General features: G+C 42.0%; 1 protein-coding gene across 4 annotated transcripts in view; it reads right to left on the bottom strand.

Moving 5' to 3' along the window:
• Positions 1–21915, bottom strand: part of ZDHHC3 (zDHHC palmitoyltransferase 3) — a 45929-nt gene that overhangs the window by 10401 nt on the left and 13613 nt on the right. For 3 of the 4 annotated variants that reach the window (XM_081883051.1, XM_081883053.1, XM_081883054.1), the window contains exons 2-6: positions 10246–10575; positions 8159–8283; positions 6528–6624; positions 4404–4485; positions 666–796 (exon numbers count right to left, since the gene is read on the bottom strand). In XM_081883051.1, coding sequence (XP_081739177.1) covers positions 666–796; positions 4404–4485; positions 6528–6624; positions 8159–8283; positions 10246–10551 — 741 coding nt within the window. In that variant the 5' untranslated portion in view covers positions 10552–10575. Of the gene's footprint in view, positions 1–665; positions 797–4403; positions 4486–6527; positions 6625–8158; positions 8284–10245; positions 10576–17936; positions 18081–21915 lie in introns of all 4 variants that reach the window. The other variant, XM_081883052.1, reaches the window with a different exon arrangement.

The raw sequence follows: 21915 nt of genomic DNA on the forward strand, positions 1-21915 counted from the left end.
ACGCCGGCTCCCTCGGCCATTAAAGCGAGATGAGCGCCACAACCCCAGTCGGCCACGAATGGACCTAATGGTCAGGGGTCCCTTTACCTTTACCTTATGGTCCAACTAAATATAGTCTTAACAATTTGCATGTTTCCCACCTAACTGGATGGTGAAGATTGTTATTTTAGGATGCAGCTCCTCTACAGGCCCCATTCAAGCTGCATGTGAATAAAAACGGCTTTCTACCATGTATCTCATATCGTCTTTGCCTGTCAAGGTGTGAACAATAATAAGAGACAATAGGTTGTACCCAACAAAGTTCTGCTTAGTGTAGACCCATGGATATAGTTACGTCATGTTTATTAATGTCAGTGGGTTTACTCTGAGTAGAAGTGACTTTTGCTACAACCCAGTGAAAACTGGGAACTTGGAATTGCAGAAGCTGTTAAGATACCAGCCTGTTGTGTGAGATTCTAGTCTATTTGGTGGAGTGAAAGAAAACTGCAAGACAATTCCGATTACCATTCATAAAATACTTTTACACCTGCCTGCCTGCCTGGGGAACACGCTCATCAAAGTGAGAAAAGCATTTTTCTTAAAAGCGGCATTCATCCAGTAGAATAAAGCAAATTCACGCGCTGTACGGAATTGGGGATGGGAGCAAGAGATCAGGACGCACTCACCGTTTCATCAGTGCAGATGGAGTGTACCTGCGTTCCAAACATTACAGACGTGAAGATTAGAAAGAGGAGAGCCTCAAAACACAAGAGGATAAGAAGGATCACAGTCGTCGGTGGAGAGAAAGAACTGCACTCTGCAAAAACAAAGCGTGATACGGTATTCCAGGCAGAAGCAGGAGCCAATGGATGTTCTTATAGTATAGTACAGGCAACTCCCTGTTTAGGCGCATCCGAATGACAGTGCTGGACCCGGAAGTAGCCTTTATGACATCATGAAGATGTCATGAAATAGGAAGGAACAGGGCGGGGCAGATATAGGTGCGTGGGGGTCTGCAATGGAATCCTCGTGTGAAATGGGAATTATCTGTACAGCTGTACCTTGGTTTTCAAATTTAATCCGTTCTGGGAGTCTGTTCGACTACCAGAACAGTTTGAAAACCATGGTGCGGCTTCCGATTGGCTGCAGGAGTGTCCTGCAGCCAATTGGAAGCCGCACCCAACATTCGGCTTCTGAAGATCGGAACAATCACTTCCAGTTTTCTAATGTTTGGGAGCTAAAATGTTCGAGTTTAAAGGCGTTCGGCTTCCGAGGTTCCACTGAACTCAGAGTGACTTACAAGTAAGAAATGATGCAATACACAAAACAATAGACTAGAGAAATATATTTTTAAACCCATCATAAAAGCCTGCAAAAAAATAGTTAAGAACAGAATTGAGTCTTAAAAGCCTCAATAAATAATAGTATGTAAATAATAATAATAAATAATAGTGTGTAAATAATAGTTTTAGGAATAATCAAAGTCATTTGCATTTTAGTCAAGTGTAGAATTGGAAATTCAGCTTTGTCAAAAGCTCAGCTTCCAGTTTCTTAAAAATAAATGCTTCTGGCTCTTTTGTTCCGATTGTTTGAATGCACAAAGCATGGTGAAATCTCAGTAGCAAAACTTTGTTTCTGTTTGGGAGGGTAGCGGGGATATGAGGAGAAAGCTGGCAGCCAGAGACATCATTTCAGCATGTAGCCCTTTTCAGGAGCTTAAGCAAAACAAATATAGAGCCCACAATTTATACACTTCCTAGAAGGTTCTTGAATAATTGTATAGATTTTGGGTTGCACTTAAGCTTTAAGCATTGTGCACTAAACGGAAGCATGGTATGGTGTTTGTGTGTGTGTGTGGTACCTGTTCAACTGCCAAAGTTAGAACACACTACACTTTTGTGGAAAGGGTGTGAGAAATTTAGGCAAGGGTTAGTTTTATTGATCCGAAGACATTTTTAAGGGAAGTAGCTGTGTTGGTCTCTTGCAACATGAACAAAAAAGTATTGCAGCACCCTAAAGACTACCCAAATTCATAGCATCTGGATTCCTCTTCCTATCAAGTACAGTGGTACCTTGGTTCTCAAACGTCTTGGTTCCCAAACGCCAAAAACCCGTTAGTACATGTTCCGGTTTTCAAATGTTTTTCGGAAGCCGAACATCCAATGTGGCTGTTGGCTATTGTTTCTGTGGCACCAGCACCAATCAGAAGCTGTGCCTTGGTTTTCAAACATTTCAGAAGTAAAACCAGCTTCCAGAACGGATTAAGTTTGGCATTTTATTTTTGCTATTTATTTTGTGTTTTTGTTTTTGAGGCTTTTTCAGTTGGTTCATTTGTTTTTGTGACTGTGTGGAACCCAGTTCAGCTACTGACTGATTGTGTGACTGCAGAAATGGATAAAAGCCCTCCATCCAAACAATGACTATCATCAGTGCAGGGAAGAAGAAAAAATAATTTTAATTGTTATCATCTACAATACTCTCTTATTTATTTTATAGTAAAGTTCATTGATTGTTGCTGTCATTTTATGGATCAATGGTCTCATTAGATAGTAAAATTCATCTTAAATTGCTGTCTTAGGGGTTGTTTTTAAAAGTCTGGAACGGATTAATTCGTTTTGAATTACTTTCTATGGGAAAGCGCACCTTGGTTTTGGAACGGGCTGCTGGAACAGATTAAGTTTGAGAACCAAGATATCACTGTATCTCTCCAGAGCTTTTACCTAGCCCTGAGCTCTTGTGCATTCTGACAGCTGGCGATGACTAATATACATGATTGTCTTTAATACATTCATCATCATCTATGTAACCCACCCTGCGACCTTAGGGTGAAGGGCAGGAAATTAATCTCAAAAATAAATAAAACACAAAGTATAACCGATGCTCTGCTTTAAATTTATTTTATGTAGAAGAGAGGGAGAAAATTAATATAAAACAAGTAAGTCACAGTACATAGATTAAACTGTTTAGAGGAATTTTTCAGAGCCTTAGAAAATAGGCTCCTTCTCACTCAGCCTAGCTAGCTTCATACAAGGAGAGATTATTTCTTATTGTGGGGGGTTCACTGAAACATGAAATACTCTATATTTCTTGTTACACATGTCTGTGAGGGCAGCACCATGCAGATGGTCTCCAATGGGACAGTTTTACCCAAATCTGAGTAGGATGGGAAACAGCTTTTTAAAAATGTGTCACTTCAGAGCCTTGGCTCAAGAGCAAAACGAAGGATGCTGAACACGAACTGTTAATAGTCCCTGGTCTCTGAGAGTCCAGCGAACTTATACGGGACCTAAAAGGGCTGATTCATGCAGAAAACCAAAGTAGGAAGAGACCATTCTGCATGCCTGAATCATAGCTGTCAACTTACAGATTTGAAAATAAGGGACCATAAGCCTCAAAAATAAGGGATCAGCAGCCAAAATAAGGGATTTTGGATTAGTTTATGCAGAAATCCGCCACTGATGGAGCCATGCTGCTTTGGCTGCCACTGACTGTGTTTTGAGGGGTTGGACTAGATGATCCTAAGGGTCTACAACTCCCACCAAAGAAGAGTGGCAGACAAAACTGATGAACGACGTCGAGATGGCAAAGCTTACAGGCAGAATTAGAAACCAGGAAGAGGACCTCTTTAATAAAGAATGGGGAAAGTTTATAATTTAGTTGAAAAGCTATTGTAAAGAGTTACATATATTGGTAGGATTGACAGAAAACTGGTAGTAAAAATTTGAACTATGGATGGACAAATGATTTATAAAAATAAGAGTTATGAAAGGGATGCAGAGGGGGAAATCACCACATTAAGATGCTGCACTGGTTGGAGGGGATGCTAAGCAGCACGTCGGGGCTGCCATTGTCCTGGCGCAAGGAGTTCCATCGGCCCTTCCCTGCCTGAGGGGGGGAGGGGAGGGAGAGAAACTCTCACCCACGCCGCCTGCGAGCCCGGCATGAGGTGGTTGCGGCGCCGCTGAAGCGCCGCCCTTCTGCGTCCCTCCTCATCCCTCTCCCTCAGGCCGCCTCCTTAGCCGCTGCTGCCTCCAGCTTTCCCTGGCAGCACGGCAGAAGTCTCGCAAAAGAGGGGCTGCCTGCCCGCCCGCCGCCACCCGTCTCCTCATAACGTGCCCCTGAGGCAGTTCGTGCGCGCGCTCTCTCAGGTGGCGGAGGACCCCGAGTCGCTGCTTCCCTGCCGAGCCAGGCGAGCATGAAACCCGGGAAATTTAAGGGACATCATCAATAAGGGACAGCAGCGGGACACAGCGCTGGGATAAGGGAGTTTCCCGCCAAATAAGGGACGGTTGACAGCTATGGTCTGCATACCATCCTGATTTGGCAAAACCTGCACAAAGCAACTTTGTGGATCGGGGGCACGAAGCAATTCGCTAGCTCGGATCCAGTTCACGAGAAAGCATGGCATTTGTCAATATACTCACTTGTCCAGTCTTCTTCGAAGCAATACAGGAAGTGAAATCCAACCATGATCAGGGCATGCAGGGAAATAAGTGCTATATACATCTGAAACACAATAGGATTTTGAACTATGAAGACACAAGAGACTTCAAGGCGCATTTCTGAATGCCCCAAATTTGTTTGCTGGTTTTAAGCTGAAGCCGAAATCAAAGACATGGCATTCAGGACAGAAAAATATATTCAAGCTCACATGCTTATAGAGATCGCCTTATCCTCAACCTCATCTCCTAAATTACTTCAGCCAAAGAATTAATAGGCCTAGCTATATCAAGTGGAAAAATACCTTGAGTAAACTGACTGAACAAGAGGTCTATTCTTCTCTAACAATACTGAATTATGAGATAACAGCAAGGGTAAGAGGGGATCTATTCTTCCACGCAATGACAGCAAGGTGTTTTTCCCCCAAAGCCAGGTCAAACCCTTTTGAAATATGATGATTTATCAAGCAAAATAATCTATAGAAGATAGACTTGACTTAAATCATTATTATTTTTTACAGAAAGAGTCATTTTTGCTGGTATAATCTTAATATTTACAACCAGATGAAGGAATAATATTTTTTTCAGAGTAGTTTTTACAGTTTATTTCCTTGACATCTCATGGAAGGGTGTTCCACAGGGTGGGTGCCACCACTGAGAAGGCCCTCTGCCTGGTTCCCTGTAACCTCACTTTTCGCAGGGAAGGAACCGTCAGAAGGCCCTCGGAGCTGGACCTCAGTGTCTGGGCTGAACAATGGGGATGGAGACGCTCCTTCAGGTATACTGGGCTGAGGCCATTTAGGGCTTTAAAGGTCAACACCAACACTTATTGTGCTTGGAAACGCACTGGGAGCCAATGTAGGTCTTTCAGGACCAGTGCTGTAAGGTCTCGGTGGCCACTCCCAGCCACCAGTCTAGCTGCCACATTCTGGATTAGAGTTCATTGTAAAGAAGAGCAGGCCAAAATAAGGGTTCAATATTAGCAGGGTGTCAGGTACATTTTTCGCCTAAAGATTCTCCATTTGCGAGCACCTCAAAAAGTCAGGGTGCCGATTTTTGCACCTGACACTCAAGGATTACTGAAATGTATGTGATTTAAAGCCTTGAAGTATACATTAAGAATAGACAACATGTAAAGGATTTTAACAATAAAGAGTAGAGTGTTTTGAAAACTCAAGTACGGTACCAATATTTTTATTGTAAACACCAAATTAAATGTGTCAAATTTTCTGCTTAAAATTTGGTATTAACAATATGTCACTTATGTGAATGAATATTAGTTCATGCTCATCAAAATAATAAATAAAAAGTGTTGCCCACACACCCCCCAGTGGCCACTAGACATTTTTGGGCACCCACAACCCAGGTCCCAAAAGCCATTTTTCTCCTAGCTTTTCCATCCTGGGTTCTAACATCGGCCAAAATTCCTCCACAACGATGTGAGAGACTGATAAAGACATACAGAAAACCAATACTTCAAATTATTGCTGCTAAAGGTGGTTCTACAAGGTATTTAATCATATGGTAAACTTAAGTTTTTTAATTCAGGTAGGCGGCCGTGTTGGTCTGACACAGTCGAAATAAATAAATAAAAACTTAATAAAATTAAAAAATTGTCCAGTAGCACCTTAGAGACCATTTAAATTTGTTTTGGGTATAAACTTTCATGTGCATGCACACTTCTTCAGATACACAAACAAACTTGCACACTTCTGCAGATACAGAATGGATGATTGTTATTATGTCCTGATATGTAAAATCACAGAATTCAAAGAAGGTATACCTTCTTTTTCGCATAAGTGTGTGTGTGTGTGAGCGCGCGTACATATATTTGTACATAAATATACATATATGTATATTTGTTGCCCACCACTATGAAATCTGATCCAATCCAAGATGGGATGCTTTAAATAGCTAATAATGGATACCTTTGCCAGCTTGCTTTTATCCTTTTAAACTACTTTGCCCCGGACATTTTGCAGTGTTAACAATCCATTACTTTCCCATAAGAATTGCAGTGTAATTATACTGATAACCACAGAAGTCCCACTTGACATTTCAAGGCCCCTTTATGAATTCCAGGAAAAATCCACACAATGAACTACTTACTGTAAACAGTACAAAGTACTTCTGGTTGTTCTCTCCCACGCAGTTGTTAACCCATGGGCAGTGGTGATCCATTTTCCGTATACACCTCTTGCAAACACTAAAAGAGAAATGCACACCGTAAATTGAATGCACACGGAAAATCCTTGTGGACTTGTAAAAGGGTAAATGAGTATTGGAAAATGATCCATAATGAAGGAAGAAAAAAATGTTTAAAAGTACTTTCCCCAAAAAAACCAGAGTCCTTTCTGTTGGGGGTAATTCAGACTGAAATTTCCAGGTGTCAAAAATGGTTATTTATGTATGCTACTACTGTGGCTCGTGTTTTGTTAGCCCAAAAATAGAAAACAAGCGAGGTCCCAACTAAAGAATGGCAAGCTGACAGAATATGCACAACTCGCAGACTTAACATATAGAAAAAATTCCTTCCAGTAGCACCTTAAAGACCAACTAAGTTAGTTCTTGGTATGAGCTTTCGTGTGCATGCACACTTCTTCACATATCAGATATCAGATATTTTTGTTTTGTTTTGACTATGACAGACAAACACGGCTACCTATCTGTTACTTAACATATAGAATAAGAGAACAAAGAGAACATAGGTTTAAAGAAGATTGGAAAACGTTTACTGAATATATGGGGAATAATTGTGTACTGCTGAAAACGATGGCAGCATTAAGATAAATTCAACAGTGTAAACAAGTTTTGATGCATGCAATAATGGAATACTGAATGGTATAGTTTTTGTAAAATATGCACAGATTTATGATGTGTAAAATGAACCATGGAAAGAGAAGAAGGGAAGTCATTGATATCTTAAGTATGTAAAAATGAGTGCTTTACACAGTGGTACCTCGGGTTACATACGCTTCAGGTTACATACGCTTCAGGTTACAGACTCTGCTAACCCAGAAATAGTGCTTCAGGTTAAGAACTTTGCTTCAGGATGAGAACAGAAATCGGGCTCCGGCGGCGCGGCAGCAGCAGGAGGCCCCATTAGCTAAAGTGATGCTTCAGGTTAAGAACAGTTTCAGGTTAAGTACGGACCTCCGGAACGAATTAAGTACTTAACCCGAGGTACCACTGTAAATTGTAAAACAGAAAACTTAATAAAATTATACAGTCGTACCTTGGTTTTCGAACAGCCTAGTTCTCAAACATTTTGGCTCCTGAATGTCGCAAACCCAGAAGTCACTGTTCTGGTTTGTGAACTATTTTCAGAAGCCGAATGTCTGAGGGGGCTTCCACGGCTTCTGATTGGGTGCAGGAGCTTCCTGCAGCCAATCAGAAGCCGTGCTTTGGTTTTCGAACGTTTTTGAAGTCAAACTGACTTCCAGAACGGATTCCATTCGACTTCCAAGGTACAACTGTATATAAATCAAAGTGGAATTCCATCCACTTCAAAGACACATGTTTTCTCCAGATACCAGATCGCAATAGAACTGTTTCCACTTGGCCAAAAGCTTGAGGTCACAAGAGCCGAAATGCTGCCAAGGTGCAAATGAAACATGGAAATGTGTTCGCATCACAATAATGGTACAACCCGCCCTAAATTGGATTACTGCAGATGTAACGCATCAAGCCATCCACCTCATCATCATAAGTAAACCATAAATGAAAGAATGTGCCCGTACCTGCAGTGATGCGCTCTGTCAGGTTTGATGCTACAGCATTTTGGACACTTGTAAACTACTTGCCCCGGCTTCAGTTGCAAACTTTCTATGAACTCTTTTGTGGCGTTACCTTTGGGGACTGCACCCTGCAAATGAAAATATAAGGGTTTCGGAGTGCGTTTGGTCACTATCAGGAAAAAAACCCTCAATAGGCCCCATCACAGAACTGCTGTATATACAGGTTAAGTTAAACTTCGCTCTCCTAGGTACATTAACAGAGTTTTGTTGAAATGGTATTCAACACCAGTGCAGACATTCTGAGAAGTTAAAAAACACGGGCCCTTCACTTTCCCCTCCAGGGTTGGCACAGCCAGCCTAGAACTCTTCCATTAACTATAGTTTCCCATTACAGTGGGGCCTTGGCTCTCAAACGCCTTGGTACTCAAACAACTTGGAACCCAAACACTGCAAACCCGAAAGTAAGTTTTCCAGTTTGTGAACATTTTTCGGAAGCCGAACGTGCTCCGTTTTGAGTGTTACGCTTCGGATTTGAGTGCTACACTTCCATTTTGAGTGTTACGCTGAGGTCTGTCTGTTTTTGCTATTTATTTTGCGTTTTTGGTTTTGCAGCTCTGTTTTTGTGACTGTGTGGAACCCAGTTCAGCTACTGATGGATGGATTGTGTGACTGCAGTACATTGTTTATTGCTTTCATTTTATGGATTCATGGTCTCGTGAGATAGTAAAATTCATGTTAAATTGATGTTTTAGGGGTTGTTTTTAAAAATCTGGAACGGATTAATCCTTTTTGCATTACTTTCTATGGGAAAGCGCGCCTTGGTTTTGGAATGTTCTGCTTTTGGAACGGACTTCTGGAAGAGATTAAGTTTGAGAACCAGGGTACCACTGTATACCCAAACTGGGTAACTTTGGTTAGCGACTTCAGAGCAAGGCAGGAAACTAAGACAACTTCAAACCATGGTTTCTTATTCTGACTTATTCTGAAGCTATCAACCACACCTTCCCTGTTCAAGTGTAATGGGAAGCTATCGTTAATGGAAGTCCTGTTCATTTGAAATGTGGAACAATACAGGGTTAGAGGGAAGACCATGGATTTGTATGCTTCTTTCGAGGTTGGCTAGAACTCCAAATAAAAGTTTAGGAAAATGAAAACAGACCCACCCATTTTGCTAGACTGGGAGATTCCCATCTATGTCATCTGTTACAAATTTGCAAGCTGAATAGATAACATTTGGGCAATAATCCAGATAAGAACATAAGTCAAGACTTACACGCAAAGGGGAAAGCTGCTTTCTCATTGAAATTTCAATCTCACAGCCCGTTAAAGAGCTGAAAGCTTGAAAAAGTACTTTAGACAGGACCACAGTTAAAATACATTTGGATAAAACTTGGGCGTCCTTCAATAGCCACTAGCCAGTGCTAACACAAAACGCTTTTATTCAGAATAGATTTTAGTCGCGGTGGAACTTTCCCAAAGAAACAGGAATGCAAGACAGGCTTTCCCCAGCTTTTCATGCCACGACATGTGAGCAACGTTGCACATACTACTGAAGAGAGAGAAAAGGACAGATTTCTTCTCCATCCTCCTTCATATCTTATTCAATTGATGCTTTATTGCCACTCCATAGCTTCTCTTAATCATGACCCCAGTATTATGATCTGCCCCACCCCCACAAAAAGGCATATAAAGGGGCAACACTCATGGGGGCAGGTTGTTAGAAACCCAGACACTGTATCAATACAGTGGAACCTTGGTTCTCAAACTCAATCCCTTCTGGAAGTCCGTTCGAATCCCAAAACCGTTCAAAAACCAAGGCGCGGCTTCTGATTGGATGCAGAAGCTTCCTGCACTCAAGCGGAAGCCGCGTCGGATGTTCAGCTTCCGAGAAACGTTCAAAAACCAGAACACTTACTTCCGGGTTTGCGGTGTTGATTTGTTCGTCAACTAAGCCGTTCGAGAACCAATGTTCCACTGTATCGTGTTTGCGTGTGTTCAACAGGTTCTAGAATATTTAGCCCCTAAATCACCCTCAAAAGAACAAGAGAACTAGCTAGCAGCCGGTTAATATATTCCAAGAGGAAACTTACTGGATCTGTTACCATAGCTCTCATGTGCGAAGCCAGAGCCAGGAACGCCAATGTGTTGAAAATGATGGCATTGATCACGCTGTAAATATAGTCTCTGGAGGGAAGCAGCATCACAAGAATGACCACAAAGTCGGCATAGAAGACCAGGAACCAAGTGACGACCGCACAGGCAATACCACAGCCATCACGGATAAACCACATTGTTCCCGAGGAACCGTGGCTGGGAGGTGGAACGCACTGGTCCGGTTGAAGGTATTCCGGTTTCCTCTCAATATCTCTGCATCGGTGGATTGGAGTAATCATCATAGGCTATAATGTCCATTCTTGGATCTGGAAAAAAAGATTTAAAATAAATAACGGTCCTTCGTCTAATGAACTTCGTCAAAGGGGATTGCCTTTAGGTCATGCAGTTCTCGTGAGGGAACTCTGTTAAACGGCGATTCATTGGGGGGCTCGTTTAAAAAAACAAAAAGGTGGTGTGGTGATTTATTGAATTTATTTAATATACCACCCTATAACCGGGGCTCTTAGGGTGGCTCACAGAATAAAATCAAGATATAAAACCACAAAATACCTAATAAAAATAAAAACAACAACACAATGTTATGTACACAACACTTCACAACCAAACACGATTTGGTATGATGCATTAACATTAAAATTAATATGAATAAATTTGGGTTTTTATATATAGCCCATTTTGGACTGATTCTTTTTTAAGTTTAAAATATCACTATTGCATAGGGATATAAAGGAAAATTGTTAATGAAACTTGAGTTCGTCTACGAATGCTACAAGCACCTACTATTCTGCCACACATGCTAGAAGGACTTGTAATTTCCAAACCACAAACGGCTCGTTTTCATCATAGAGGATGATGGCGACAAGTTTTATTTTACAGTATAGGTACAATCGAGATGAATTCTCAGGCTGTTTGGATACACAAGTGGAATCCATATAGAAATGTTCCATGTTGTATTACACACAGAGACACAAAACTATATCCACATACACAATCAGTTCCTGAGAACGTTCTAAAAATTCAAATGAGGAATTCTATTCCTTAATATGGGTTATATGTAATTAATGACAATCTCATTGCAAAACCGTGAGTTGATTATTCTAATTATCACTGTTCAGACTGAGCAAACGCATAAATGGAAATTGCTCAAGGTCCACAAATTAAAAACTCGTTGAACAGAGCATGGGCTACATCATGCACAAGTAAGTATTCTGCATTTACTACTGTTTAGAGAAGGCCGGGAGGGGATGGTTAGCAAGAGGATATTTCTTTTTAGCTGGAATAGGTTGGGTTTTTGTGTTTTGTTTTTAATCAATTTCCAACAATATATGACTAGGACACGCCTGAAAACAAATCTAGTGTATGAGGAAGAAAGTTGCTGAATTACTGAAATACCTATTTCTGCATTATTTTGGCATCTTAACTATGACAAAAGAAATTACATTCTGTGAAGAGACTCTTCTGTGCTACAGCTTCACACTAGGTTTCAATGCGTTAATCATATTCAAGACTTAAATTGCGAAAAGCACTAGAAATCCAGTAACCTCCCTTCTACCCACCACTTTAAATATTCAATGGATTTTTTAAAAAACCTGTAATTTCCAATTGCCAATGGGGAAAACGTTAAACACAGCAATTCTTTCTTCTCTGGCAATCACTCGTAGCTGAGGAAGATTGTCTTCCATAAAAATGGCTTTAACAATGAGTCTGTAAGTGACTATGGAGGCCAATTCTGGATCCACATGTCCTTCCACAGTGGGGATATGGGTTTCCGGGTGGGAGTTGATCACGGTGAGGGTTTGCCAAGCGTGCCTTCCTCTTAGCGCGTTTCTCCCTTGCACCCTGAGTTTGAGTGTCTTCAAAGCCCACAACACCTTTGGTAAAAGCTGTTCTCCAACTGGAGCGCTCACAGGCCAGTGTTTCCCAATTGTTGGCGTTTATACTACATTTTTAAAAATTTGCCTTGAGACAGTCTTTAAACCTATTTGTTGACCACCAGCATTACGCTTTCCATTTTTAAGTTTGGAATAGAGTAGTTGCTTTGGAAGGCAATCATCAGGTATCCAAACAAGATGACCACCAGTCCAACAAAGCTGATGTTGAAGAATCATTGCTTCAACACTGGTGATCATTGCTTCTTTACGAGTTTCCCGACAGTTTCGCTCACAAGGGTCATAGGAATGTGCAAGCCCACTCACCGTGACCAGGTGATGATCCAACAAGTGAGACTCAGCAATTAAACAAGTTTATCACTGACTTATGTATGGAAGTGAGAGCTGGACCATAAAGAGGGCTGAATGCCAAAGAATTGATGCTTTTGAATTATGGTACTGGAGGAGAGAGTCCCATGGACTGCAAGAAGATCAGACCTATCCATTCTTAAGGAAATCAGCCCTGAGTGCTCACTGGAAGGAAAGATCGTGAAGCTGAGGCTCCAATACTTTGGCCACCTCATGAGAAGAGAAGACTCCCTGGAAAAGACCCTGATGTTGGGAAAGATGGAAGGCACAAGGAGAAGGGGACGACAGAGGACAAGATGGTTGGACAGTGTTCTCAAAGCTACAAACATGAGTCTGACCAAACTGCGGGAGGCAGTGGGAGACAGGAGTGCTTGGCGTGCTCTGGTCCATGGGGTCACGAAGAGTCGGACACAACTAAACAACAACAACAACAAATCACTGACTTCCGTTCGGAATCTGGGATACGGATGGTATTGTTGCTAACGGCTTTACAGACTTGCATTGCCCCCCCCCCACTCCCAATACTCAGCAAATGTTCGAATGCTGAAAATTAAAGATCAAAACACTCCACCTTTGCAGCTTCGCAACCCCCCACGGATGGCAACGCTTCGTCTGCAGTGATAACCACAGCGATGGCAGCTTCTTATACTTCTTATACTTGAAGCCAAACAGAACTACATTTGCCTCAATCCCAGGGTGGATTTATTTATTTAAAAAAATAAAAATTAAAAATCGGATATATATTTTTATTCAAATCGGGTTTTTAAAAATAAAATGCTTTTGGAGGATAAATCTTTCTAAAGATTTTCTATTTAAATTACACTATTCTCGAAGATTATTTGGGGCAGTTTTTCTAACAAGAAGATATTATCACAGATGCTTGTTTTTACAGTTCTCAAAAGTGTGAATTTGTGTCTGCAGAGATAACATGCCTTTTCTTCACAGGAAAAATGTTATAAAGTAAACATACAGAGTGGAGGAAAAACCTTAATCCCATTGTTCCTTTGCAAGTTTATATACACAGAATCTATTTTAGTTAAATAAATTGTTTAAATTGTTATTAAGGAAATGATTCTTTTTCTCCTTCCAATAAAGTACAGCAGAAAAGTTGCCCAAATATAAACAGTTAACTTAATAAACCTCACAATAATTTCATAATTATCGGTCTATGTATTTCTAATAGTACAACCAAATCAGTATTTTTTTGATATAGCTATAAAAACTACTCTGAAAATTTATTATTCTAAAAATGAAACCTTCATCTGGCTGTAAATATTAAGATTATACCAGCAAGACTGAGCCTTTGTATAAAAAAAGATTTAAATCAAGTCTTACCGACTAGTGATTTAAATCAATTTGATTTAAATAAATCCATCCTGCTCCATCCTCTCAGAAATAGCCACCTCGCCTCTGGGAATCCAGGAGGACTCCCTGGTCCTGAATGGGGTAACTGTGCCACTGAAGGAGCAGGTGCTCAGCCTGGGAGTCATTTTGGACTCACAGCTGTCCATGGAGGCGCAGGTCAATTCTGTGTCCAGGGCAGCTGTTTACCAGCTCCATCTGGTACGCAGGCTGAGACCCTACCTGCCCGCAGAGTGGTGCATGCTCTGGTTATCTCCCGCTTGGACTACTGCAATGCGCTCTATGTGGGGCTACCATTGAAGGTGACACGGAAAATGCAATTAATCCAGAATGCGGCAGCTAGACTGGTGACTGGGGGCGGACGCCGAGACCATACAAACCGGTCCTGAAAGACCTACACTGGCTCCCAAAACGTTTCCGAGCACAATTCAAAGTGTTGGTGCTGGCCTTTAAATCCCTAAGCGGCATCGGCCCAGTATACCTGAAGAAGCGTCTCCACCCCCATCATCCAGCTCGGACAACTAAGGTCCAGCTCCGAGGGCCTTCTGGCGGTTCCCACGCTGCAAGAAGTGAGGTTACAGGCAACCAGGCAGAGGGCCTTCTTGGTAGTGGCGCCCGCCCTGTGGAACACCCTCCCAGCAGATGTCAAGACAATAAACAACTATTTTACTTTTAAAAGACAACTGAAGGCGGCCCTGTTTAGGGAAGTTTTTATTGTCTGACGCTGTATTGTTTTTAATATTCGGTTGGAAGCCGCCCAGAGTGGCTGGGGAAAGCCAACCAGAAGGGCGGGGCATAAATAAAATTATTATTATTATTATTATTATTATTATTATTATTATTATTATTATTATTATTATTATTATTATTACTGCTCTAAATCAGCCTTCCCCAACCTTGGATCCTCTGGGTGCTGCTTGACCAAAACACCCATAACCCCCTACCACTGACCATGTTGGCTGTGAGTTGCACTTCAAGAACATCTGGAAAAGCCAAGGTTGGGGAAAGGCGTCTCCAGTCTCTTGTCTGGAGACTCCAAAGCTATAAACCGAACAATCAGGAAATCTTCTGCAAAGCCAATGAAGGGAGCTGGGGTTCTTTCCTCAAAACCTCCCCAACCTGTTTGACCAGATTCAACACTGGGGGAAAACGCCATAGGTGTGTTTAAGCGAAGTGCCTTCAAACCACTGTTTCAAACTCTTGCCTGCTTTTAGCCTTACAGCGCCGTAGTCATTCTCCGATCCAGTTATGGATTATCAACCGTCTCACATTATGGTTTCAAAATACAAGGGTGGCCTTCTGGGAGCACCAATTCTTAAAGCGAGAAGCACTTTGTGGTTTGAGCAAATCACGAGAACTCATTCCTGTTCCTCCACCTATAATAATACTGCAGTATTAGTTATGTAACACCTTACACAGAGCTGTTGTAAGAATGAGTAACACCAAGATAATGCAGTTTGAAGGGCAGAGCCGCCTATAATCAAATAATACAGTCATGAAGAGCAAAGACTTATTTAAGCGGAAGAGAAAAGAAAATCAGCAGAGGTCTTGGCAGAAGAACGAGCAGTCTCAATGGAAAGCAGTGTCCGTCTCTAGGCAGCAAACATTTTAATGACTTTTCAAAAGCTACCGTATTTTTCACTCTACAAGATGCACCAGACCACAAGACGCAACTAGTTTTTGGTGGAGGGAAACAAGAAAAAAAATATTCTGAACCTCAGAAGCCAGAACAGCAAGAGGAATCACTGTGCAGTGAAAGCAGCAATCCCTCTTGCTGTTCTGGCTTCTGGGATAGCTGCACAGCCTGTATTCGCTCCATAAGACGCACACACATTTCCCCTTACTTTTTAGGAGGGAAAAAGTGAGTCTTATAGAGCAAAAAATACGGTAAATGGACACGAAAGTCAGGGTACTTATTGACCGTAGCCGAAAGTGCCTTAAAAGTGACTGAAATTATTGGGATAATAACCATCCCTTTCCATCCGACAAATCATTATGACGCTCCTACAACATCCCCGACTGAAAAAGTTGACAGTGAAATCTCCATGCCTAATTTTCTCACGAGGAAACAGTGACGATCGAGACAGAATTCCAGGCCTTGCTGACAAATTACAAACCAACAAATCAACAGTACCAGATGATATTCTCGCAAGAGTTCTTAAAAGAACTCAAATGTGAAATTGCTCATTTTCTAACAAAAATATGGAATTCGCCCCTAAGACTGGCGAGGACCAAAAAGCAGTGGCGGAACACCAACTTTTAGAAGTGGATCCCAAGAAATTACAGGCATTAGCTTGATGTTAGTTCCAGGAAAACTGGTGGAAAGCATTATTAAACATATAATCAGCAAGCACATAGAAAACGTCTTGCAGGAGAAGAAACATCATGGCTTATACAGAGTTAGGTCTTGTCCTTTCAGAGTACAGTGGTACCTCTGGATGCGAATGGGATCCGTTCTGGAGGTCCGACCATATCCCGAAGTTTTCGCAACTGGAGGACCACTTCTGCGCATGCACCAGCGGCAAAACACTTTTGGGTTTTCTGCTTTCGCAACCCAAAGTTTACATTACCAGAGGGTAACGTAACCCGAGGTTCCACTGTACTCTGAGAGCATCAACAAGCACATCAATAGGGATGATGCAGTAACTGGTTAAAGAATTGGAAGTCTCAAGAGTAGGAAAAAAAGGGCAGTTCTCTCAAAGGAGGGGTGTGAGAATTGGGGTTCCCAAGGGTCTGTATTGGGGCTGGTGCTTTTGAACTTGTTTTTAACTGATTGGCATTTGGGGGTTAGGAATGGGATGGCTTGGTTTGCTGACTGTTCTGGGTGGTTTAAACCAAAAAGGATCTCTCCAAACTGTGTGAATGGGCATTATACCGTATTTTTCGCTCTATAACACGCAGCCGACCATAACATGCACGTAGTTTTTAGAGGAGGAAAATCGTAGGCATTCCCTCCATAACACGCACAGACATTTCCCCTTACTCTCTAGGAGGAAAAAAGTGAGTGTTATGGTGCAAAAAATACGGTAATCAGAAACGCAGTTCAATGTAAGAGAGTGCAAAGTGATGTTCACACATGACTTCACCTAGACGCTTCCGGCATATGAAGTCGCCAGGGAAAGTATCTTGGAGTCGTGGCAGATTGCTTGATGAAGATGTCGACCAAGTGAATGGCAGCCGTGAAAAGATTCCAAGTTAGGGATCATTAGATTGAAAGTAAAACTGCCAATATTCACGGTGTGACTGCGCTGTGAATATTGTGTTCAGCTCCAGTTGCCGCATCTCAAAATGGATGTTGTAAAAGCTGGAAAGTTTCAGAAAAAGGTAGCCCAAACGGGGGGCTGGAGCAACTACGAGGAAAGGTCATGGAATTTGGGCTTAAGTGTGGGCTATGAGAGAAGTGTATAAAATTTTCCATGGTGTGGGGAAAGTAGGGAGAAGGGAGTTTTTCTTCCTCTCATATAACAGTAGAACTTGGAATCATGTAAAGAAGCTGGAAAAGTCAGAATACAAGAAAGGTGTATTTTTGCACAATCGCCTGTAGAGAGGGTGCTGTAATAATAATAATAATAATAATAATAATAATAATAATAATAATAATAATTTATTAGTATTTATACCCCGCCCATCTGGCTGGGCTTCCCCAGCCACTCTGGGCGGCTTCCAACAAAATATTAAAATACCACAATACATCAAACATTTGTAGCACCTATGTCCCGCTTGTGGAATACTGGGATTCCTGTATATTTTTCACAGTATCTCCTCACAAACATGAAGGTTAGGGGTTAGGAATTCAAATACAACCACCAGCTTAAAAAAACAACAACCTGTGTGGAATGCCAGAAGAAAGACAAACATTCCTGGTCACTGTATAAACTTTGCTTTTTCAATTACACTGAGTAAAAGCGAGTTAATTCAAGGCTCAGTAGCTAATGGCTGCAAGTCTGGAACCTACTCCCATGTCTTTTAAATATATATATATATTTAATATCGCTAAAAGCCACTTCCAATTAACCACAAACATCCAGCCTCCAAAATATAGTACAAAACTGAATGCAAAGGGTTACCTAGCAACCAGGATACAGGGCCAACTAGGGCCTTTGGCTGTGGGATGGGGAGACGGGGGCATCAAACTTCTGGGCCTGATAAAGATAATATCACCACGGAGCCTTTGATCCTCCGCATCTTGGCTGGGGAGAAGTTGGCCATTCCTGAAAAGATATAAAAATGATCTAAATGTTCTCCAAGGTATTTGCTTTCCTGCAACTGTTAGCCTTCAACAGCGCCTTTGTTGACATAACATAGGTGCCCGCACACAGATGCCCAAATAGTTGGCCGGCTTGAAGCTAAAGCCAATTTGCTTTTAAATAAGTCAGTTTTGCCAGTAGCATGTATGCTTAAACTTTCTGAGACTGGCTGCATGCTTTCAAGGATCCAGAATCTATGCATAGCCGAATTTGGTGATTCAGCCAAGACTAACAAGTTCACAAATAGGTACAGGTGCTTGCAAAGGGTATTTGTTAACATAGCAAATATATCAATAAACTCTCCTTTAATATCCAACGGAGGGTAATATCTCTCTCTCTCTCTCTTGTTTTATTTATTTAGGGTTTTTGCTATTTTGGGTGCTGCCTTCCTTTTTATTGTAGTCACTTCCTTTTCCCAGAAAGCCAGGTATAGGAAAAATCACAGAACGCGTTGTCTGATATGCAGTGCCACAGAATAAGTCTTCAACCAGCTATACAGTGGTACCTCGGGTTACAGACGCTTCACGTTACATACGCTTCAGGTTACACACTCCGCTAACCCAGAAATAGTGCTTCAGGTTAAGAACTTTGCTTTAGGATGAGAACAGAAATCGTGCTCCGGCGGCGCGGCAGCAGCAGGAGGCCCCATTAGCTAAAGTGGTGCTTCAGGTTAAGAACAGTTTCAGGTTAAGAACGGACCTCCAGAACAAATTAAGTACTTAACCCGAGGTACCACTGTACATATTTTTGTTAGAAAATGAGTAATTTCACATTTGAGTTCTTTTAAGAACTCTTGCGAGAATATCATCTGGAACTGTTGATTTGTTGGTTTTTAATTTGTCAGCAAGGCCTGGAATTCTGTCTCAATCGTCACTATTTCCTCGTGAGAAAATCAGGCATGGAGATTTCACTGTCAACTTCCTCAGGGATGTTGTAGGTGCGGCATAATGATTTGTCGGATTGAAAGGGACAGTTATTATCCCAATAATTTCAGTCACTTTTCAGGCACTTAAAAAGGCACTTAACCTGAGGTACCACTGTACTGTTACGAGATTTTTTTAAAAAAGATTAACTGCAGTGGGAAAGGAGGAGGTGATTTTAGTTGGGATCGTGGCTGGGAAGGGACTTGGTGTGCTGCAGGGCCAATGAAAATTGGGAAATCGACACATCTAGGTTTTAAAAAATTTAAACCCCCTGATGTGGCTACTAACCATGCAGCTAATGTAACAAGTAACTTGACCCCTACTTAGTTCCATCTTCAAGAATGAACACACAAAAGCACCTTATATTAAACTACTGCTCCACCACCCAACCCAATATTGTCTACTCTTAGTTCATGGCAGCTCTCCAAGGTATCGTTAAAGCTATGGTTTTCCCAGTAGTGATGTATTGAAGTGAGAGCTGGACCATAAAGAAGGCTGATTGCAGAAGAATGGATGCTTTTGAATTATGGTGCTGGAGGAGACTCTTGAGAGTCCCATGGACTGCAAGAAGATCAAACACATCCATTCTGAAGGAAATCAGCCTTGAGTGCTCACTGGAAGGACAGATCCTGAAGCTGAGGCTCCAATACTTTGGCCACCTCATGAGAAGAGAAGACTCCCTGGAAAAGACCCTGATGTTGGGAAAGATGGAGGGCACAAGGAGAAGGGGACGACAGAGGACGAGGTGGTTGGACAGTGTTCTCGAAGCTACCAGCATGAGTCTGACCAAACTGCGGGAGGCAGTGGAAGACAGGAGTGCCTGGCGTGCTCTGGTCTAAACAACAACAACTCTTCCAAGGTATCAGGGCCAACCCCATTGCCAGCTCAAGCCCTGAAGATGCAGAAGTCTCCTCCTCTTTCATTTTTCATATTCCCAAAGATGCTCACCTACTTTCCCAATCACTGCTTCGTAGCTTGAGCCCTCCGCAAGCAGTCTAGATATTTATAGCTTCATTAACAGTGTCCTGTTTCTTCGCTTCATTTTAGAACAGACTCAGTGGGTAAACGTCAGATTGTCTATAGGAAAATCTGTTTTATTTTTCTGCTGCGAAAACACACAGGGTGGCCCATAATAATAATAATAATAATAATCCCTTCCATCTGCTTTTTAAGAACGGCTAGTTGAAATTTGCTTTTACTGACTCCAAGATCAATGCTGTGTTAAGAGACATAAGCTCCCCATTTTCATGTACACTGTTTCCCCCTTCTGTGCTAGTTGGCCTTTTATTTTATTTTTAAATGTCTTTTTATACGTTCAGTATTTAAATTTTTTATGTACAATATAAAATAATAATCTGCTTGGAATTAAGAACTGCCTCATATGGCACAGAAAAAGATGGGATTCCTATACCTCCACTACGAAATGATCGTGTCTTTTCTGTAAAATTTAAAGAACATTTTGTCTGAAAATAAATTTACTCAAGAGGCCTCGAGCGAACACGACTCCCACGTACAAGATTGTTCAGATCCTTCAAAAAAACTCAAAACAAATTGCAGAAAATCTATGGCATAAATGCAGGGACTAGCTTTTTCTGTAAATTGCGTAGCAGCCCAGAACAGGGTGCTTGGCATAAACTGTGCTCACTTATATGGTACAGTGGTACCTTGGTTCTCAAACGTAATCCCTTGCGGAAGTCCGTTCCAAAAGCAAAGCGTTCCAAAACCAAGGCGCACTTTCCCATAGAAAGTAATGCAAAACGGATTAATCCGTTCCAGACTTTTAAAAACAACCCCTAAAGCATGAATTTAGCGTGAATTTTGCTATCTAATGAGACCATGGATCCATAAAATGAAAGCAACAAACAATGTACTGCAGTCACACAACCCATCCATCAGTAGCTGAACTGGGTTCCACACATTCACAAAAACAAAACGAAAAGAGCCGCAAAAACAAATGCACAAAATAAATAACAAAAACAGACAGATCTCAGTATGACACTCAAAACGGAGCATGTTCAGCTTCTGAAAAAAGTTTGCAAACCGGTTTGCAGTGTTTGGGTTCCAGGTTGTTTGAGTACCAAGGCATTTGAGAACCAAGGTACCACTGTACTTGAATTCATACTGGATGCCATATGTAGCCTTGACCTGGGATCAGATGCTGAGTCCTCAGAGGACAACCCAGACATCAAACATGTCAAAAATACGTCTTGCGTGCTGAGGATCCGCTTGATGGGTCATCTGGGTCAATGCGTAAGATGTCTGCTTGTGCGTAAGCAATCCCTAGTATGCCTTCACTGCCAGGAGGTGTAACTTAGGCAGTAAGAATATACAGTCGTACCTTGGATCCCGAATGCCTTGGAACTCGTACATTTTGGCTCCCAAATGCCGCAAACCCAGAAGTGTTCCGGTTTGCGAACCTTCTTTTGGAAGCCAAACACCCAACGCAGCATCTGCGGCTTCTGATTGGCTGCAGGAGCTTCCTGCAGCCAATCAGAAGCAGCACTTTGGTTTCCAAACGTTTTGGAAGTCAAACCATCTTCCGGAACGGATTCCATTTGACTTCCAAGGTACGACTGTATAAAGCAGGCTTTATTATGCCTAGGCCGGATCAGTCCCGTGGAGATCCCACCATGGACCGGATTGCGCGTGCATGTTTTTCGGCGTCTTGTTTTGCGCAGGTGTGATTTTCAGTGTCTGTGCATGCACGGATGCGATTTTCGGCGCTGCAGAAGCGAATCCCCGTGCTGCGCTGCGCCGGTTTTGCGCTGTGCACAAGCGGGAAACTCGGTTCAGGGGCGGCTCGTGGGCCAGTCCAACGACCTCCATGGGGCGCTTCCAGCCCATGGGCCTTAGGTTCCTGACCCCTGGTATAACGC

The sequence above is a fragment of the Podarcis melisellensis genome (assembly GCF_964234715.1).
Source record: "Podarcis melisellensis genome assembly, chromosome: 12".
NCBI lineage: Eukaryota > Metazoa > Chordata > Lepidosauria > Squamata > Lacertidae > Podarcis > Podarcis melisellensis.